Source organism: Octodon degus, unplaced genomic scaffold, assembly GCF_000260255.1.
Source record: "Octodon degus isolate 3935 unplaced genomic scaffold, OctDeg1.0 scaffold00165, whole genome shotgun sequence".
NCBI lineage: Eukaryota > Metazoa > Chordata > Mammalia > Rodentia > Octodontidae > Octodon > Octodon degus.
This window is the reverse complement of record NW_004524741.1, coordinates 500,960-521,695: the sequence shown is the minus strand read 5'-3', so window position 1 is coordinate 521,695 and position 20,736 is coordinate 500,960. Positions and strand designations below refer to the sequence as shown.

General features: G+C 40.6%; 1 protein-coding gene across 1 annotated transcript; it reads left to right on the top strand.

Annotated features, from left to right (window-relative positions):
• Positions 1–1,679: 1,679 nt before the first annotated feature.
• Positions 1,680–19,879, top strand: Impa1 (inositol monophosphatase 1). Its single transcript, XM_004643079.3, has 9 exons — positions 1,680–1,837; positions 6,464–6,538; positions 7,067–7,200; positions 8,982–9,086; positions 10,964–11,009; positions 13,273–13,381; positions 15,320–15,428; positions 18,454–18,605; positions 19,590–19,879. The coding sequence occupies exons 2-9, from the start codon at positions 6,476–6,478 to the stop codon at positions 19,703–19,705; spliced, it is 834 nt and encodes a 277-aa protein (XP_004643136.1). The 5' UTR covers positions 1,680–1,837; positions 6,464–6,475; the 3' UTR covers positions 19,706–19,879.
• The last annotated feature ends 857 nt before the right edge of the window (positions 19,880–20,736 follow it).

Here is a 20,736-nt window from a genome sequence, read left to right as displayed (position 1 = left end):
ATATCCTCACTTTCTGCTCATCTTGTGTGAGAAGGTTGAAATGTTTTTAATTTGAAGGAATAAGATAGTTGGTCCTGTATCTATCTACAATTGTTTACAGTGCTTTAGCAGTTTTGCCAAATCATTTTTACTTTAAAAAAAGATTTGAAGAGGACTGATATTTCTGTAAATGTCTGAAAATGTTCATGAGGTTATACATCAGTACTTTTGAGGATGTGTTTGGCAAGATTTTTATTTATTTGGCAGAACTGAGGATTGAACTCAGGTCTTTGCACTTGCCAGGCAAGCGCTTATTCTACTGAGCCATCTCCCTGGCCCCTTGGCAGGATTTTTTAACCTGATTCATAATGAAGAATCAAAAAGTAGTTTCTAATGCCTTTCTTTAAAATCAAGAAAGCAAATTATCGTTCGATAGGCAAATGGAGATAGCAAAATCAGATTCTTTCTCTCTTTTTTTTTTTTTTTTTCTTTTTTTACCCCCTTTACTGAAGATTGAATCTGGGGTGTTTTATCACTGAGCCACGTGCCTATCCTTTTTTATTTTTTATTGTAATTTAACTTTGAGACAGTGTCGAAGTGTAATCCTACCTCACCCTCCTTTCTGAGCAGCTAGAATTACAAGTGTGGGCCACCAACAAATATCAGATTTTTTTTTTTTTTCTTTTGGCCGGCTCAGCCCACCCTAAGGGCAGGACTGGTACAGCATGTGGTGCCTGGGACCCAGCTGTGGTCCCCTGCACCTGCCTAAGCTGGCCTAAGCAGGAGCTTTAGACCACTGAGCTATCTCGTCAAATGAGATTCTTAAGGCATCATTTTCAGAAAAATGTTGGCAACTTTCTAGCTCCCTGAAGTCTGCACACTGGGTCCACCATTCACATCTTTTTGTCTCTGACGCGTGTTTCACACTGGTCACAGCACCTTGTCTTGCTTGATTAATGGAAACAATCATTTCAGAAGAAAGGCGCCACATGACCCACTTTTCTGGTCCTTTTGTGGATAGGACATCTTCTATCTGGGCAGCGCTTTGGACATTATGGTAATATACCTTGTGTGGTGCCAGATCTGCTATTTCAGGAAGAGGAAACATTTAAGGACTTTGGTGCAGTCCTTCTGCAATGTAACATTTTGCACCGAATTTATCCCTGCCCAGTGGACTTTGCAGCCAGCATATACCTTCCACTCTGGGCTCTCACGGTGGATGAATCATCTAACTTCACTGAGCCCTTAGGCTCACGTTTCTGATGAAGCGAATCATATCTTCGTGGAACTTTTGCAACGTTTAAATTAAAGCACATGAAAACACAATTGCCTGAAGCACCCAAGTTAACAAAGGAGAGCTAAGTGAACTGTGAAGACCCGGAACAGTTGGGGCTGGTTCTTTATTGTTTTTCTTTTTATTTCCTGTTTCTTTTTATTTACTGGTATCAGTTCAGCAAACTAGCGCTGCATAACCGGAGTCATAAATCCAATGTATGCTTTATCAAGTAGTAAGTAGTATGCAACAAATGTGAGAAAGAGAAACGGAAAAAGTGCAAAATTGGAAGAAAGGTGTGAGCAAAATAAAAAGGAAAGGCGTTCTTGGAGAAGAAAGGACAAGCAGGAGAAAATAAGACAAGAAAAGAGATGCCGGGTTTGGCGAGCCAAGTCCAGGCAGTAGAGTAGAGCAGCCTGCGCAGGAGGGAGCTCCCGGCTTGCTCGTGAGTGGGCGGGGCCTCAGATAACCACGCCCCCGGAGGCCTTGCGGGCGGAACTTCCTGCCGGCGGCCCTCCGCGTCCGGAAGAACTGGTCCTCGGGTATCCCCGGCTGCTGAGCGAACGCATCGTCCTCCAACCCGAGGTGAGACCGGCCTTATTCTTGCCATCCCTCACCGCCCTCCGGCGGGTCTGGCGGGTCCGGCGGGCGCGGGGTGAGGGGCGGCGGTTCTGGGCCGGCGGGCGCGGCGGCCGCAGGGGGGCGTGCCGGGAGGGGGCGGCCGCGATCTCCGGGCCCCGGGGCCGCTTCGCCCCGGGCGACAGCCGGAGCAGCCTCAGCCTTGGTGCTGCGGTTTCACCCACGCGATGTTACTTAACCCCTGGGGGAGCTGGGGCAGTAACTGCCACGTTTGCATTTTACGGACCCAGGCCGGAGTCCTGAAGCCGCAGATCCCTCGTGGAGCAGGGTCCCGGGCCCCATGCTGCCCTGAGGGCTGGGGATGGAGAGGAAGGCTGGCCGGGACCCAGGCGTTGAGAGACGTTTCAGGATTTCTGTTTATTTATTTACTTACTTACTTATTTTTTGCGGAACCGGGGATTGAACTCAGCCCTTGCACTTGCTAGGGAAGCGCTTATTCTACTGAGCTATCTTCCCGGCAGTTTTAGGATTTATAGCTTTGGAAAAGAGCAGGATCATAAAATAGGGACCTTTGTGTACCAGCGTTCTTGAGACCAAAAAAAAAAAAAAAAAAAAAAAAAAAAAAAAAAAAAAAAAAAAAAAGAAAAAAGAAAAAGAAAAGTAAAAAATATCTCTGAAATAAAAGGACTTACTAAGTAAGTCATTTACAGATGCTAAGCAGAGAAAGAACCAGGACCCGGGACAAGTTTCCGAAAACAGCCGGGAGCAAGGCTAGGGAACATTTAGACAAACAGACCTGAGACGTCCAGCAGAAAGAATTTTAGGTTTCGGCATGAGCAGTCTTTTTGTTGCCTCACACCCCATGCCTGTAAACATGTCTCTCAGAGTCGTTCTGCCTACAAAGGCCCCTTTCAAGGGGTAATGCACTTCCTTAATCTCATCGCTCTGGCTCTTGTGATTAATCTTAGGACTTCACATAATTTCTCTTTTTAGCCCCATTTGTCAAGGAATGTGTTCAGGGGCCGGAGATGTAGCTCAGCGGCACAAATGCAAGCTCATTAGCTTGATTCCGGTACCCAAAAAAGAAAATTTATTCAGTAGTGGTTGAGAATATACAGCATGTCCACAGACGGCTGGAATGTCCCTCTAGGACATCACCAAGGGTTCTAAAGGTGTTGTACAAGCTCTGTGAGTTCCCAGGCCAAGGCTCATGATTCTAGGAATGTCATTCGGACTCAGAACCTCCATAGCTGCCCATTCAGAGGACTTCGTATTTCAATCTGTGGGCCTTACCTCTTCTCTGAACTCAGGCCTTATCTGTCTGTACTTTGCTTCCTCCTTGGCATCACCTTGTGATTTTACACAGCGCTCCCATCCCAGGAATTAAAGCGTTGAGCTTTGTATCTCTTAACCGGATCCGAAACTTGACTTCAGTTGCTTCCTTTTGCAGTGGATCTCATTATTGATTAGGTTGCCAGAGCAGAAATCTGGTCATCTTTGGAGTCCTCATCTCCATACCTATGTGCACTCTGTTGCCAAGTCCCCCTGGTTTGATCCTCTGAGCAGGCACCTCAACTCTCACAGTCTTTCTGCCTCCAAGCCCCCTTTCAAGGGGTAAGCCAACTTCTGGGTCGTCTCACAAGTATTGCATCCCGAATTTAAATTTGGTAAGCTGAAAAAGCAGTCAGGCTCAGGATTCTGTGGTTCGATCCTTAGATCCTCATGCCTTACCAGAACTGCCCTTAAAGCCGCCTGAGCCTGCCAAAAAAAAAAATCTTTCTAAATTTGGTAAGCTGCCTGCCTGTACCCATTTTTTACCCTTCCCTCCACCTTCCAGTTGTTCTGTTCAGTCTACAGCCTGGAAAAGGATGATTCTTACTGCCTTCCCCAGCTTTGCCCCTCTCCATCTCCCCTGAGCCATCATGCTTGTGGCTTTCAGGTACCAAGAAGCCTACAGTTGAGTATTTGCTCCTCCTTCACATATTGATTTGGTCTCATTCTCAAGGAAACTTTATCGGCTGCCTGAGTCCAGTCAAAACTCCCCTGCTGCGTCTTTCTCATTCCATTAGAATAGTACTTGATTTTTTTCTCTCTTTTTTTTTTTCCCATAATTTTATTGAGAAACAAATAGCGATGAGACAGTTTCAAACCAAATTGGTAGGACAGTTTCAATAATTAACACATTGCATACATTCTTCCAAGTGGTTAATTGCTGTACAAGATGCAGACATGATATCCTATTTACAAACACCATTAGAACAAATCCCTCTATTCATTAAGAGAATATAACTATATATCCTAACCATTTTGAATACACAGATACAAAATGGACATTCATCTATATCCTTTTTTTTTTTGTTTAGTGCCATTATTTGAATATTATAGATGTGTTAACTCAGCAAAATATTCTAAAAGATTCCAGTAGTCCATAATAGTATTGGGGCTTCTGCTTGACTGGCAATGTCAGAAATTGTTGACCTGAGTCCCCTACAGCTCAACATAACAGCATGGCTTTACTTCTTATATTTCGTTTTTATACTTTTCTGCTGGATGGTTAAGACCAAGGTAAAGCAGGACCTATGCAACAAGAGTTGTAGCTTTTGGGTCTGGTAAGGTCAGTGAAATCTCCTCAGGATTTATCCTGAGATCCTTTACCTCAGATGGTAGAAGCTTTGACAGTGTCAGCCATGTGGTTGAGTCACAGCCATTGCTTGGCCAATGTGCTCTCTGTGAAAGCCTGAGAGAATGTTTTCTCTCCATGTGACTCTTCTTAGGCACACTCTACATCATTGATCACTTTCCTCTTTGGCCCCCTAATCTCCTTGACCAGAAAATTAGGGACTCTACCGAGTTCCATGACATTACAGTACAAGTTCTCATATGTCCTGAGTCTTAATTGACCTTGGAAAGCTAGGGCCAAAATGTTGGCTTTCCTTGTAGCCCTCCTTTTTCTCTAATTTTGGTCTGCAAACTTAGGTTGTTAACCATCCAGAAGACAAGCTTATTGTTATTACCATACAACCTAGGCTGTTAAGCTTAACTTCACTATCTATCTGAATATCAAACATCTTAGGCATAACATGGAACAGGTATTTTTCATCAAGTATTGATATGTTGAACTTTAAGTCCCTACAGAATATGATAAAAAAAAAACATTTAAAAATTAGAATATATTTTAAAAATAGGCATAAAGAGTTATATAATTCTTATGTTTACACATAAGTCCAAAAATCTCACCATATACAACCTTGAAGCAGGACAGTCCCACAATATTCCTTTTCCTGTCTCTTGCTTTCATTCACCACCCCTTTCTTTTTGAACAACCATCTACCTGTTTTTCTCTTAAATCTGAGTCCCCACCAGAAATTAAGTGCAAATGGGACCTGGTTTTCCCCACTGTGGTGCTGTGTACAGCAGGGTAAGTATTCAGCCACTGTCTAGTGAGTAAACAATTTTGGCTGGAAAATCGCAGAAGAGAGACTTTTGAAATAGGCCTTGAAGCATCGGTGTGAGTGATTCAGGGCTGTGAGCAGATGGAGAGTGAGCGGCTTGAGCAGAGCATCTGAGCAGGAAGCACACACAGCCCAGGCACTTCAGGCTCTGATTGTAGAGGCAGAGGGGTGGCGAGCAGGCCGGAGAAAGGCTGGGAAACCATTCTCAAGGAGGTTGCTGTGTTCCCAACTGAAAAAGTGGTCTCCTTTTAAGAATCACCTACATGCTTGCATCAGGAAGAAAAGGCAGCCACGGAGACTGACTGTCTTTTGCCTTCCCCTGCCCTTCTGTCCCCTTTCTTATACTGTGAAGCACTGTAGGGATTTCTGAGCAGTCTTCAGAATCCATCAGTTATTGGAAAAGTGACAGCATGAGGGTGGCTTTCTGAAGAGTGTCACGTTGTGGAGACAGCTGTTGACATGCTTCTGGGTGCTAGGTGCAGACTTTGGAGTGTGGTCAGGCCAGTCGTGAGTCATCAGAAGTGAGTGGAAAGCTAGGCAGGTCTCTGTACACAACTAGGCTGGTTTTTTCCCCTTTCTGAAATTCAGGGAAGTCCTCAGAACGTAGAAAGAGCAAGGAACCTGAAAGTCAGGATAGAGCTCAGAAATCCGTTATTTGTCTGTATCACAGTGGGCAAATTATTTTTCACCTTTGAACCTTAATATTTCCCTTTTGAACCTTCAATTTTAAAAGCTTACTAAAAAAAAAAATCACATGTGGCACACCTAGCCGCCTGGCACTCGGTGAGTACCTGTGGCTTTCACTCTGCTTCGTAGCTTCTCATTGGTATTCCCGGTGTCTTTTCTCTTATTTCCTGAAGTATATATACTACCTTTTAAATACTTCTTGTCCTTTCTTCCTCCTTCCCTAAACCAACGATTTTCTTTCTTTTTTTATGTGATGTAAGATGGATTCTTTGGGAGACGATTCCACAGAATACTTTCATTATGAAGCTGTTTCTTTGGTATAAGTGAATGCTGTATTAGGTTAATTTTTTTTAACTGCATATATGAATAATTCATGAGAAAGAAGATCAAATACTAAAATAAGAGTGGGGAATCATGAAATAATAGTCTGTTGCTAATTGAGATGTAATTAAGATTTTGAGCGATGCTAACCCCTCTGCTTGTATGTGTTCAGTATACTCCGAAGATGGCGGACCCTTGGCAGGAGTGCATGGATTATGCAGTAACGCTAGCAAGACAGGCTGGAGAGGTAAGAACTCAGACGTTCTCGGCCCAGATGTGCTGGGTACAGACTGTACCGTTAAACGTACATTTGCTTCATCTACATTTGTCTTCATTTCAGTAGAACTTTTAGCTGGAGTGAATATTTCAGTTTTATGTTATTAAAGCTTTTATGGTGACAGTTGTGCATCCAAAAATAGAATATAATACTACCTGATTTTGTGTTTAGAAGGAGGACATAACTATTAAAGCTTATTTTAACAGAAGGACTTTTTTTTTTTTTTGGCTCCAAATGCCTTCAGGGCAGGTTTGGCTGGCTTGAGTTGTGGGGATGGAACCACAGCAACCTGAGCCTGACTGCTTTATTGAAGCAGCCACTTAAAGAACTGAGCTAAGGGGCAGGCCCCCTAAAGCTTATTTTATAAGACGTAAGTAATTTTTATGAATAACACTTAAGACAGATGAAATGTTTTAAAGCATTTGTATATTTTTTATCTTTTTGTTTGCTGTAAAATACCTTAAACTTACTCTGTTTGCTTACCAAAAATCATCTTAGGTGATTCGTGAAGCTCTAAAAAAAGAAATGAATGTAATGATTAAAAGTTCTCCAGCCGATTTGGTAACCGCTACTGACCAGAAAGTTGAAAAAATGCTCATCTCTTCCATAAAGGAGAAGTATCCATCTCACAGGTATTTTTCTTACATCAATTTCAAATGATAAAATTAAGCCTGTATTAGGCTACAGTTTTGAGTCCTGATAGAGTTAACTGAAGCTGAGAGGGAGTTTGGCTTCAGTGAGTTGGGCGGCTCAGGACCCTTTGAGGGGGGAAGTTGTACCTAGAGGTGACCCAGGAGCTGTTGCTTAGTATGGCACTCGTGGTCATCCTCTAGACTGATGCTTTTAAATACTTGCTAACAGCAGTTGCGCACACCTGTAATCCCAGCACTTGGAAGGCTGAGGCAGGAGGATCGCCATCAGTTCAAAGCCACCTAGGGCTAAATAGGGAGTTCAAAACCAGTCTGAACTACATAGTAAAACTTGTCTCAAAAAATCAAACCACAGCAGTCCTTTCTAACCAACTTGTATCTTTCATATCATTAGTTTAAGGTTACAGAGTCTGGGCAGGAGCTTGCTGCGGAGCCCAGTGGTTTCCTGTGCTCAAGGTACCAGGGATCGGAGAAGAGGGCATGTTTGGATTCCTCCATAATGAGAGGAGTGTTTGGGTGCTGGCAGGCAGACCCTCGACACAGGCATGTTTTAAAAGTTTAGTGATGCTCACTGTATTGCAGGCTTTTCAGTGTGGCAGAGTAGAGGTGGTTTTAAGAAGCTGGGGAGAAAATCCGGAGGTCAGGGCTCTCTAGCAGGCACAGAATTGCTGCTATCACCTCCACAGGTTCACGTCCCGTCTGTGCTGCTCCCATGTCGGGCCTTTGCTGACTCCTGGTCTTTCAGCCACTGGGAAGAATGAGCCATGGCTGCATATACTTCCTCCCAAGGAAAAGGTCCCCAGCCAAGAGCATAAGATAAAAGCAGCCCTGAAAAAGCATTAAGACAGTTCATTTTTGAATAATGGAAAATAAACGAAGTGGAAAGTTAAAAGCCAGTACACTTAGGCACCATTGCTGACGTTTTATGTAGAGCTTATAGAATGTTCTAGGAAGATACGTGCACACAGTAATTTTGGTGGGTAATTTGCTTTCTCATTAATGTATTTGGTGTTCTGTGTGTCAGTTATCTTTTACTGCAAAGCCTAGAAACCTAGAGTCCTAGACTGCAGACTTACTATCTTGCAGTTTCCCTGGGATAGGAGTGTGGGAGTCATTCAGCTGTGTGGCTGTGGCCAGCACCTCACAAAGGAGTGACAGTCAGACTGTTACAGTGCAGTCAAGGCAGGGCTTGAGAGGGCTAGAAGGACCATTCACTTCCGTGATTGTTGGCAGCTTCATCTCCTTGGGGCTTTTCTGCCAGCGGCTACCTGCAGTCCACAAAGAGCACTTCTTACCCCAGCTCACAGCACGGGCTAGGACAGGAGAAAGAACAAGATAGAAACTGCGGGACTATTTCTGTGAGCTAGTCTCCAGAAGTTGCCTCCACTTCCTGTTAGTTAGAATAAATCACTGTGTCTCAGCGCACACACAAGGAGCTCTAGGCTCCATGATTTAAAAAGGAGGAGTGTCCTGAGAGCGTGTGCATTTCCCACAATTCCTTAATGACTTCACATCGGCTATAAACATGCTTTTCAGGACCACATAAGTGCGTTCATGTGTGCCATGAGTTGCCCTGGGATTGTAACTTCTCAGGCCTTTGCTCTGGGAGAAATAAACCATTGTCACTTGTGTCAGTTTCTACAGAAAGAAAATAGGAAAAATATAGTGTACCAACTTGGATTATGTTTTGTAGTAGACTCGGTAGCTAAGGTTTGAAGTGGTTGAGAGCAATACAGAGGTTAATTTGTCTTTCTTACTTTTAGTTTCATTGGTGAGGAATCTGTGGCAGCAGGGGAAAAGAGCATCTTAACTGACAACCCCACATGGATCATTGACCCTATTGATGGAACCACTAACTTTGTACACAGGTATGCTTCTAAACTGTTAATGTCATTACTGGTTACTACCTGGATAGACCTTTAGGGGACTCAGTGGAGGAACATTTACACTGAAGGGAATTGTATAACGTATGCCTTAGGCCTCAGAAAGTGCATAGAAAATGTTAACAGTAGAGCACCACAGCATGCGGAAGACCATATGTCACATGAGGAGGAGGTGAAGAGGGCATGAGGTCTGGGGCTTGGCTTGGCCTGTGAAGTGCCACGAGATTAACATGTAACTAATGAGGTCACTAGGCGAGCACTGTCCATGTCAGGTAACTTTCATCTAGGAGAAAAATATGAGATTTCTGCGATTTGAGAATCAGCAGACTTGACTTGAATATTGATGCATTGTCTTGTATTGGTTGTGTGACCTCGTGCAAATTAATGAGTCTTTGAAACCTCCGTTTTAAAAATATATATAAAGTGGCCACTGTCGTGGTAGGTACCTGCCTCGTGTAATTATTTATGGTTGGGACTCCCTACGTAGTCCATTGTACAAGAACGTAATGGAGTGTCTCGCACAGAGTAAGTCTGTTATAACCGAGTGTGTTGTCACTAGAAGAAACTTGATGGACTTGCTGGTGGGAGTGGCAAGCTCATACCTAGTTTGGTGGGCTTGAATACAGATGTTATATTTGCACTGGAGATGTAACAGTGTGTATCTGCTACATAGGGAATCGCTAAAGTCCACAAAGCTAAGGTCTAGAATCTGTGATAGAATGTTATATCTTTTAAGTGTGGAAGGCAGCTCAGGGTGTATTATAATATTAAAGGTTAAGGGGCCGGGGAGATGGCTCAGTGGAATAAGCACTTCTCTGGCAAGTGCAAGGGCCTGAGTTCAATCCCCGGTTCTGCAAATAAATAAATAAATAAATAAATAAATAAATAAAGGTTAAGACTGTGCAGGGTGACTCTGTTTTGTTAAATTAAAACCTCAAATGTGAATTCTTTAAGAGTTTTTGTTTTAAATAGTTAGGTTGAACTTGGTGTTCTTCAGTCTTATTTTCTTTACTCAGAATTTCGAACTGTTAACTGTCAGGCAGCCATAGAAATTACTGTAGCTGCCAATTTTCTTTTAATTTTGTAAAGCTCCAAGTTTGGTGTTGGAGTGGAGACAAGTAACAGTTTTTTTTCTGTTCCCCAGTTTACCACAGGACCAAGCTACAGTGTGAGGAAGTAAACAGAAAAAGGAGTATTTTGTTCTGGAGATCTATGATCAATTTAAAACTTTTTTTCAATTTATTTTTAGTGGGTTTTTTTTGTTTGTTTGTTTTTGTAGTACTGGAGTTAAACCCAAGGCCTTTGCTCTGGCCTTTCCCCACACTTCTTTCTTACCTTTTATTTTGTGACAGTGTCTCCTTAAGTCATTAAGGTACTCAGGCCAAGTTTGAACTTGTGATGCTTGCGCCTCAGCCTCCCAGAATACACCATCTGGCTTATTTTTATTTAAAAAAGGTTTTTTATTTTTTTTTTTCTTTTTACATGTTCCCAACACTGCTATGTTCCCAACACTGGACATTCAACAGTTATAAAAGAACATGCAGTACAAAATATACCTCCCCCTTGTCTACCTCAGTTTCTGAAGATTTGTGTCTAGAAATGGCCAGTGTTACTTTCTTGGGAATCCTTTCAGATGAGCCTCATTCCTGCAGACGCATCGTGTACCTAGGAGTGTACTTGTGTTGCGTGTACCGCTTCCTCCTTTCCTTCCACTTACACGTACTACAAACTGCTGCGTATTACTTCATTGGGGGAGGAGGGATGAGACTGTATATGAAAACGGGAAGCACTTATAAAAAGTGAATTTTATTGAAATTGAGTTCTGTCTTGGTAAATTTTTGGGTTTTGTCTCTTTTTTAAAGATTTCCTTTTGTAGCTGTTTCGATTGGCTTTGTTGTAAATAAAAAGGTATGTTGTTTTAAATGTATGATTCATAAAGTACGTTTCTGTCGTATTCTGAGAAGAGTAAATGTGTCTATAATAAGTTTAATTTGTCTCTATGTTCAAATTAATAGATTTAGATTTGTCTATATTCAAATTCATACATTCTTTGAATGCATTGTTTTCTGAGAATCAAGAGTTATAAGGAGAAAGTACATACAGGAAATAAAATACAACACAATACCTAATCACTGTTTATGTCATAGACATGATAGGAATTGTTAGATTTATCTATATTCAAGTTCATATACATTCTTTGAATGCAGTGTTTTCCGAGAAGCAGGAGTAATAAGAAGGTACATACAAGAAATGAGATACAGCTCAGTACCTAAATCACTATTATTTTTTTGGTGTGATCTAAAATACTTTTCAAAAGAAATGGATTTGAGCTAGTAATGTTTTAATAGTGTCAGTGAGGACAGGCATTCTAAGCAGGAAGTGGCGGGAGCCAAAATCCGATTGGAAAATACAGAGTGTGCTTAGGCACTTAAATATAATTGAATACTTGGGTAAAATCTACCTATTGCATTTCTTTGCCATTTGACTATCTGGCTAGCTAAACAGTGAGGGATGTTTACTAACATCTTACACTCGTGTCTTCAAGGAGCATGTGATGTCTTTGACCAGCCTGTAAGCAAAACATTTGAGAAATACCTGAAAAGGACACAAATTAGTACCAATGAAGGCTTCACTGCGTTGCTGTGTTAATCAATGAGCACCTTCCAGAGGAGCTAAGTGAATAAGTAGCGTGTAGTCAGCCGGGGCTACATGCTGTGCCTTCAGGGACATGTAGTTGAGTGCTAAGTCAGTTCTGTGAACAGGTAAATAGCATGTGGTGGAACCATGGAAACAATACCGTGGAATACATTGGAGATCTAAACAGTTCTCCCACTCGTGAGCTGGGGCAATCTTTATAATAAGAGTTATATATGAGTTGATACTTAGAAAATTAGGGGTTTGCCCAATAAACAAAGGATAAGGAGAGCATTTTCATAAGAAAGAACATTTGAAGCAGTAAACTTGGTTTTGGTCACTTTGAATGAGATATCTGCAAGTCTAGGGTCCAGAGCATATGTTCTTACCTGTATTCATGCAGCACGTAGAAGCCAGAATTATTCATGGTGGGTGGATTTGTGGACTGGAAAGGAATAGCCTGTAAGAATATAGAAAGAAAATGGGAAGAGGAAGCAACAGAAGAAGGAAAAGAAGCTCAAGATATGCAACTTTTAAGCACAAGTCAGAGAAAAAGGTTCAGAAAAATGTACTGAGATGCCCTTGTGGGTGAAAGTCAGTGAAAAATAGAAACATGGTGTCATAGTACATGAATGATTTAGTAAGATTTAACTGGTTCTCTTTGCCTAGGAGTGTCAGAAAAATGTATGATCAGGGCTGAATCCAAATTTAGCATAGCAAGTGATTAAGAGATGGAAAGTGTAGACTACTCTTTGACAGTGAAGAGGGAGAAAGGTTTTACAGCGTCTTTGATTGTGCTGTGTCATAACAGCTCAGACTAGGGAATTTATAATGAGCAGAAGTGTGTTGGCTCACAATTCTGGACGCTGGAAGGTTTAAAGTCAACAAAGTGGTGGATTCACTACCTAGTTAGCCCATTATCTTCCAATATGGCTTCTCATGTGCTACATCCTCCAAAGGGGAGAAAAGCTGAATCTTCTCTCTCCTCTCTGTGGCAGAAAGCAGAAGGGCTGAGAGCATAATCCCACAAACCCTGAAGGCAGGAAACCCAGCCATCACCTCTTAAAGGCCCCATCAGCCCCATCTCCCAATGCCATCACATTGGCAGTTAAATTTCAACATGTGTTGGAGGAGACAGACATTCAAACCATAGCTGTAAGGGAGGGAGAAACTTGGTGAGAACGTTCCAGAAGAGAAGTCTAAGAGAAAAGGGACCTGTGAAAGTTTTCCAGGGAATGGGTTGGAGAGTAGGAATCCTAACACAGTGTTCATTTTTATAGGAATGTAGTCCTACAGTGAGGTTAGAGAGGTAAGGTAGGTGCTCTAAGTCTAGACACAGGTGTGAGTAGACTCAAGAATTGTCTGATGACCTTTTCCTCTGTTTAGGCTGGAAATAAACATTTTATGTATCCAACAGTTTAGCTGTTTGAGTACTGTTCATCAGTATACTATGTTTTGTTATATAGTGCTGGAAAAAAATGGTTTAATGGAGAACAATACTTAGGTTTGGTAAAGGAAACTTGTTTTTCCTCTGCAGATGGAATTTGGAGTTGTGTACAGTTGTGTGGAAGATAAGATGTATACTGGCAGGAAAGGAAAAGGTGCCTTTTGTAACGGCCAAAAACTACAAGTTTCGAAGCAAGATGGTAGGTCTGGCTTGCAAATTTTGGTGAAATTGGTCCCATAGATTCATGTTTTATAGCTTCTCATGACTACCTTGGAGCTCTCCAAATATCGACTGATTCATAAATTGTGGTTATTTTCTTCTTTCTTTGGTATTTTGACTTCAGTTTTGAATGTGATGATAGAATAGGAAAAACAAATGAAATTGAGCACATAACATTTGTAGTTCAACAGTGAACTCAGTGATGGAGAAAGGAAGTTGACTAAGACCCGCTTTAGCCTCAGCATCGCAGATTTGTCATAGAATTCCCCTGGCCTGATGCCATTTTAGATCAACCGTTAGTAATTTGAAAGTAAAGAGTGTTAAAACTGAGGACAGTTAATGATAGTTATCCCTCTGTAGCCACAGATTGGTTGCAAGACCCCCTGCTGACCCCAGAATCAATGTACATCCAAGGACCTTACAGAAAATGATGCCATAATTGCATATAACCTGCCCACATACTCATATATAAAGTCATCTCTAGGTTATTTGTAGTCCCTAATACAGTGTGTGTGCTGTGTAATTGTTAGACTATGGTACTTAGGAATAACGGAAAGGACAGTCTGTGCCCATTCATACAGGGGCAGTTATGGGGAGGAGTACTTCAATTTGGGATTGTTAATTCTAGAGCAGTGGGACTTTCAGGTTCAAAACCTGACCAGATTTTTTGTGAGCAGATGACTGGCATCTAAGGTGCCACAGCTGCTGAAGTTTAGAGGGACCTCTTTGGGAAGCCACACCCAACGTTGCCCATAGTGTGTACTTTCACATTCATTAATATAGCAAGAACTTAAAAATAGTTGCAGCAGAAGTCAGAATCATTTTAGCCTTTTGTGATCTTTCCCCTCACACACTTAACTTGAGAGCAGATTTTAAAGTTTTTGTTTTCATTGAAATCTAGGGCCACACAACTTGGATGATACATCCTGTTTTTGAGATATTCATGTGTGAAAGACAGTACATCTTTGAACTGAAAGAATGTGGTAGCTCTTCATGGAAACGGCTTTTTGCTTTATACAATCATTTTTCATGTGTTTGTTCGTTTCGTGGTGCTGGGACTTGAACCTGGGGCCTCATGCTTGTTAGGCAGGTGCTCTGTCACCGTGCTAGATCCCCAGGCCTTAATTGTTTCTCTTTTAATTAAGTAGTGTGAGGACTGATGAGATAGCTCAGCGGACTAAGCACCTGCTGAGGCACAGAGACTAGGGCTTGATCCCTGGCACCGCATGCCATGCTGGCCCTGCCTCCAAGCGAGCTGAGTGGGCCACAGAAACCAGGCGTGGTGGTGCACGCTTGTAGTCCCAGCACTGGGAAGGCTGAGACTGGAGGATCACTACGACCCCAAGTTGCATAGTGAGACCCTGTACCACACACATTAAAAAAAAAAAAAAAGAATTAAGTAGTGTAGCAATTAAAAGTAGTATAACAGTTATAAACACATAGGGAACAAAGAGCTGTCCAGCAAACGCCTTACCTCGTGGGAGTGGCTGAGGAGTGGAGCATGTTGAATTGTGGAGAGATTCAATCCTGAGAATTCTAAAGGGGAGCACAAAGTCCTGGATAGTCTGTCATCTCAGTAAAATGGAGGTCAGATCAGAGAGACACCACCTGAACTGAGGTACATAAATTCCTTATAGAATTGAACTTACAATTTCTACTTTAAGAGACGTATTCATTCCTCTCTAAAGGTGTACACACAGACCACCTGGTTGTATGCTGCATACTTTGGGTAATAGTCTTAAAAAACAATGTTTTGGTAATAAAATTATTACTTGAGGATAAATAACTTTAATATTTTAAAGTTTAGAAAAAAAATGATAAAACTAGAAAGAGGGACATGAATGTTCTGTTTTATTCTGAATTACATGTGTCAGATTTTTCTAGAATGTAGTGTTTATTTAAAACATTTCTTTTCCAGATATTAGCAAATCACTCTTGGTGACTGAGATGGGGTCTTCCAGAACACCAGAGACTGTCAGAGTCATTCTTTCCAATATGGAAAAGCTTTTTGCTATTCCCATTCATGGGTAAGCTCTTTTCTTTTTCCACCTAAAGTTGCATATAATTTAACTTTGTTAAAGTGTGAATTTTCTTCTACAAATTAAAATTTTAACCAACACTGCCTCTGTACCATGTACTAATTTTGTGGTATAACTTTGAAATCTTTTACTTGAAAATGAAAAAGTAATTCCACACGTAACAAAAAGTGTCAAAATAAAATAGTATAAACAATAATAGTACACGTTTTTGTTGTTGCTCTTGTTGGAGATTGAACCAGAGCCTCTCCTGTATCCCCAGACACTTTGTATTTGGGTCCAGGTTCCCACTCAGTTGCCCGAACTGCGCTTGAACTTGAGATCTTCCTGCTTTAGCTTCCCAAACTACTAGGATAATAGTACACTTTTCACCCAGACTTAACTGCTAACATTTTAGCCTCATCATTTTATCATAATGTGTATGTGTGTCTGTGTGCATATCTGTATTCCCTGAATCATTTCAGAGTAAGTATTACACATCATTTCTTTTTACTTCTCTTTCATTTTATGTTGTACAAATAGTGATACTCACTTCTGTAGTTCATAGTTATATGTTTTTATTTTACTGAGAAGTAGTAATGAGAGTTTCAAAACAAGTTAGTAGGACAGTTACAATAATTAATACATTGCATATTGTTGTCTTTGTAGTAGTCATAGTACAAGATGCAGACATGATATCTTGTCTAAATACTGTTAGTTCAAAACCTCAGTAAACTAAGAGAAAATAGTTGTATATGTATGCTAACTATTTTGTATATACATATATATTTTATTTTTCACCACAAAATGGTCCTTCATTTATATCCCCCTTTTTTGTTAACTTTTGTCAGAGATGGGTATTCCATCACCATTCATATATTGTAGGTTCGTGAATTCATCAAAGTAATCCAATATAGTCCATTAGTCTATAATAGTATTGGATTATCTGCATGACTTCAATGTCAGACATTGTTGACTTGAGCCTTTTACAACTCATATTAATATGGCTTTACTTTTTATACCTTGTTTTTATATCCCCCCAGGGCACACTGAGACTGGGCTTGGTGGCAGGCGCCTATAATCCCAGCTCTTGGGAGGCTGTAAACAGGAGGATCACTACAAGTACGATCTAGTAGTGAGACCCTGAACACCCTGTAGACCCTTCCCTAAAATACAAAAAATAAAAAAAATAAATTGCCAGAGGTCTTGAGATTTTCTAGAACATGAGCTATAAACGATCGTTGCATTTAGCTGATTCTTCAAACTTTCCTTGTGTTTTCAGGATTATTTCTGCAAAACAAAATGAGAACAGAGAGCCGTAATCTGGATAAATTCCTTAAACAAGTAGAAATAATGTAATAGGTTCCTGAGAAATACTTGTGAGACAAAATTAATTTGGGGTGGTCAGATTCCCATGTGAGAAGGGAGAGAATACATCTGTCTTTCTAAACTACAATAAAGGACACAAAATTTATTTATTGGGGAAACAACTATATAAACATTGATTGTACTTGCTAATTTTGTCTTAAATTTGATGTGTCACAAACACAAGCTGAAAAACTTACACCAAAGATACTATGTCTTTCTAATTTTTAAAAAATCACTTGAATAGAAAGGAGTTTACTTTTTAGCTGCAGTAAAAAATACTGTGTAATTACCAATGTGCCATTATTTTTATAAAAATGAATTGTGAAACATCTTGGTGAGCAGAACTCACTGCCTTGTTTCAAGAGGTTTAGTTACAAAAAAAGTTTTTGTAAAAACCATTGGAAAGAAACTTCCAGATATAATGACTCCTTTCTCCTGAATAAACGCATTGTCTAATGTAACTGTCATACAGTTATAAAACCAGGAAATTAACATTTAAGCTAGTATTGATACTTTCTTTAAATTCTGAAAATATTGTAATCTGATGTCCAATCATGTGTTAATTTAGTTGTCATTTTTCTAGTTTCCTTTAGCGTAGAAGAGTTGCATAGTCTGTCTTCTGTGATTTTGAAATTTTTGAAAAACATAAGCCAGTTGTTTTGAGATGATCTCTTCAGTTGTTTGTTTCATTTCCTTTTGTTTGGGTTATGCGTCTTTCATAGGAATGCCACAAAAGTCAGGTTTTTTCCCCCTCAATACTGTCAGATCAGGAGGGATGCGATACTTGTCCCAGTATGAGTGATACTAACCTTGGGCACTGGGAAGCAGTAGACCATTCTAAAGAGGTTGTTTTTCCCATTGAAATTATTATGTGTCCTGTTGGGGACTATTAGGACATTATGGAAATATTAAACCTTTACTCACTCATTTTGGCATTTGTTAATGGTTCTTCTCAGAGTCCATTGTTGCTGAAATGGCTCTCCAGGGTACACATGCTTATTTTAACCTGATATGTTTCCCAAGGATAGGTGTTATGAGAAGGCGACACTGAAGTCGTCTGCCAGGGTGGCCCCAGGTCTGGGCAGAACCTGCGGAGGCTGTCACACCTCAGAGGTGTCTGCCACACGCCCAGGAGTAGCCATAGTAGTGTTGCAGCACAGTGAGTCTGAGGAGGGAGTGCCGGGCACCAGGCTGGTATCTTTGCATGATGTACTAGCAGGAGGCTAAAGGCGAGACCAGCGGTCTGGCAGCTCCGATTACCTAGCAGGGAGAGGTCGGGAAGCTCCCTCCAGTCAGGCATCCTGCATGCTCGGCTGCGCTCTCGTGCTTACGGGGGTCAAGACAGTAACTGCAGAGCCTTGAAGCAGTTACTGAGCTCGGCAGCTTGAAAGTTTTAAAAACAATTATTCTTGTACAGCTTTTCTTTTTTTTTTTCTGAAAATTTGTTTTAATGTTTACTACATGATGGTTTTGTGAGAATTAGTTTTGTGATTTATATAGTATACCACATTAGATTTTATGTATTTATTTTAAAATCAAAGACCTTTTTTTCCTTTACATTTATCCCTTTGATTGGTTAAAGTTCCCTCAGTCAACACATAAACGGAAGTTAAGGAGGCATGTACCTCATTATGGAGATTATTTTTTCCAATCTTATTTTAAATGTTAGAATCCGGACTGTTGGAACAGCAGCTGTTAATATGTGCCTTGTGGCAACTGGAGGAGCAGATGCATACTATGAGATGGGAATCCACTGCTGGGACATGGCAGGAGCTGGCATTATTGTCACTGAAGCTGGTGGAGTCCTAATGGATGTGACAGGTAAAATGACAGGATAATAAAGCACCTTTTTCTCATCTATTACATCTTCCTCTATAGAGCTATTAAAAATGATTGATATATATTATGTGTATCCTTTATGGAAACAAGCTGTTTAATTATCCTCAAAAATCAAAATGAATGTGAGGAGATAGGGGCATAAGAGTTAATGGTTGGGCCGGGAGATGGCTCAGTAAGAATAAGCACTTCCCTGGCAAGCCCAAGGACCTGAGTTCAGTTCCCGGTTCCGGAAAAAAAAAAAAGAGTTAATGGGATCATGAGACTGATAATAGCAAATGGCTGAGTTCCTGAGAGACTGGAGAAGGCCAGACAGTCACTGATCTCAGGGCTGTGTCAGGAGTCCTCCGAGTGGGGAGTGGGTGGTGGGTGGTGGGTGACAGTGGACTTCCTCCACCACCTCTTTCTACTTTGATCCTACTGACTCTTAAATGCTTGATTTGAGCTGATGGTAAAAATGTTAAAGCGTGAAACTAGTGAAAAGAACTTGCCAGCTACCGGGGACAGTCAGCTGGAAAATGGGAAGGAAGAGTGGTATGCAAGCACTTCGAGACAGATTTCCTGAGACAGATTCTCAAGCAGTAAAAGGTGATAGCACTGTACAGAAGAGATAGAAAGGAAAAAGGCATTTTTCAGACTGGTGTGAGTTGAGGTCCCCCCCACACTGGTATTCACCAAAAACTTAGAAACTCAGTTACATACGGCCAAAGCTTAAGCACTGTAGTTAATGACAGTAAATTTTTTTAAACAAAAATTGAGCTGATTAAATGATTAGGGGCCTGGGAAATAACTTAGTGGAATAACTGCTTGCCTTGCACGCACAAGGTCCTGAGTTTGATCCCTGGTACCACCAAAATTAATAAATAAAATAAAATACTATTGGGATTGACCATAATAAATATTGTATCTGTTCTTTCCAAATTATTTTTGTATAGGAGATAACGTTTTCCATATTCTGTTTGATCCTAGGTGGACCATTTGATTTAATGTCTCGAAGAATAATTGCTGCCAACAGCAGAGCAATAGCAGAGAGGATAGCCAGAGAAATCCAGATAATACCTTTGCAAAGAGACGATGAAGATTAATCTAATCGCAGCAGCCTCATTATTCCATTATTTTGCCCCAGATTTACTGCAGCACTGCTGGATACCTGTTTCAGATGTGTGAAAAGATGGATTTAGATTGTCTCTGATGTTCTGATTTTAAAATGAGAAGTTAAAGGCAGTATGCAAAAGTAGACGTATTTGTTTTGTGGCTTTTAAAAGTTTGTGCATAAGAACAGACTTTGGGAAAAACATACCAGAAGTGTAGTTCACGAGCTATCCCTGAAGTATTCAGTTAGCAACTTTGTGTTTCTATGTTTGATCATCTGAAATATTACTGTTTATATATAGAAGCACTCAATCAGGAAGTGCCAGTTTTTTAGAAAAATTTCTCGTTTTGTTCCAAAAGCTATATTTAAGTTTATAAAGATATGTTGTGGTTTTTTTTTTTAGATTAAGCTTTTGTTTCTTAGCAGAAAACATTGTATCTTATATATGTATGATACCTAACACAGTACATGTCAAATATTAGGCACCCCCAAAATGACCATTTTAAGAATGAATATTTTTAACACCTCCTGTGTATAATAAATATATAAAGTAATGAGCTCACTATTATGTATTTTGCTTTGCTTTTTTTTTTTGGTAGTACTGGGGATTGAACCCAGGGCCTTTTAACTGAGCTAATTTCCAGCCCTTTTTTTATTTCTTATTTTGAGATAGTCTTGTTGAGTTGCCTAGGTTGGCTCAAATCTGTGATGTTCCTGCCTCCGTCTCCCAGAATACTCATCTTTGTTTAATTCCTACTACATTTCCTATTACCATCGCATTTTGTATTACCACATTTCTGCAGTTAATACGTTCTCCACTTCACATGGGAGGGTCTGTGCTTGGATTTTTCTTTAAGTACTCTGTGTAAGAGAAAAAACTTCTCCGCAGGTACTTTGTCAGGTTTCTGATGCAGGTAGATACCATGTAAGAGTTTCTTAATTCTTGGTGTCTATTTGTTTGTTTGCTTTTGAGATGAAGTTTCTGTGTTTCCCAGACTAAGCTCAGATCCCCGCCTCGACCTC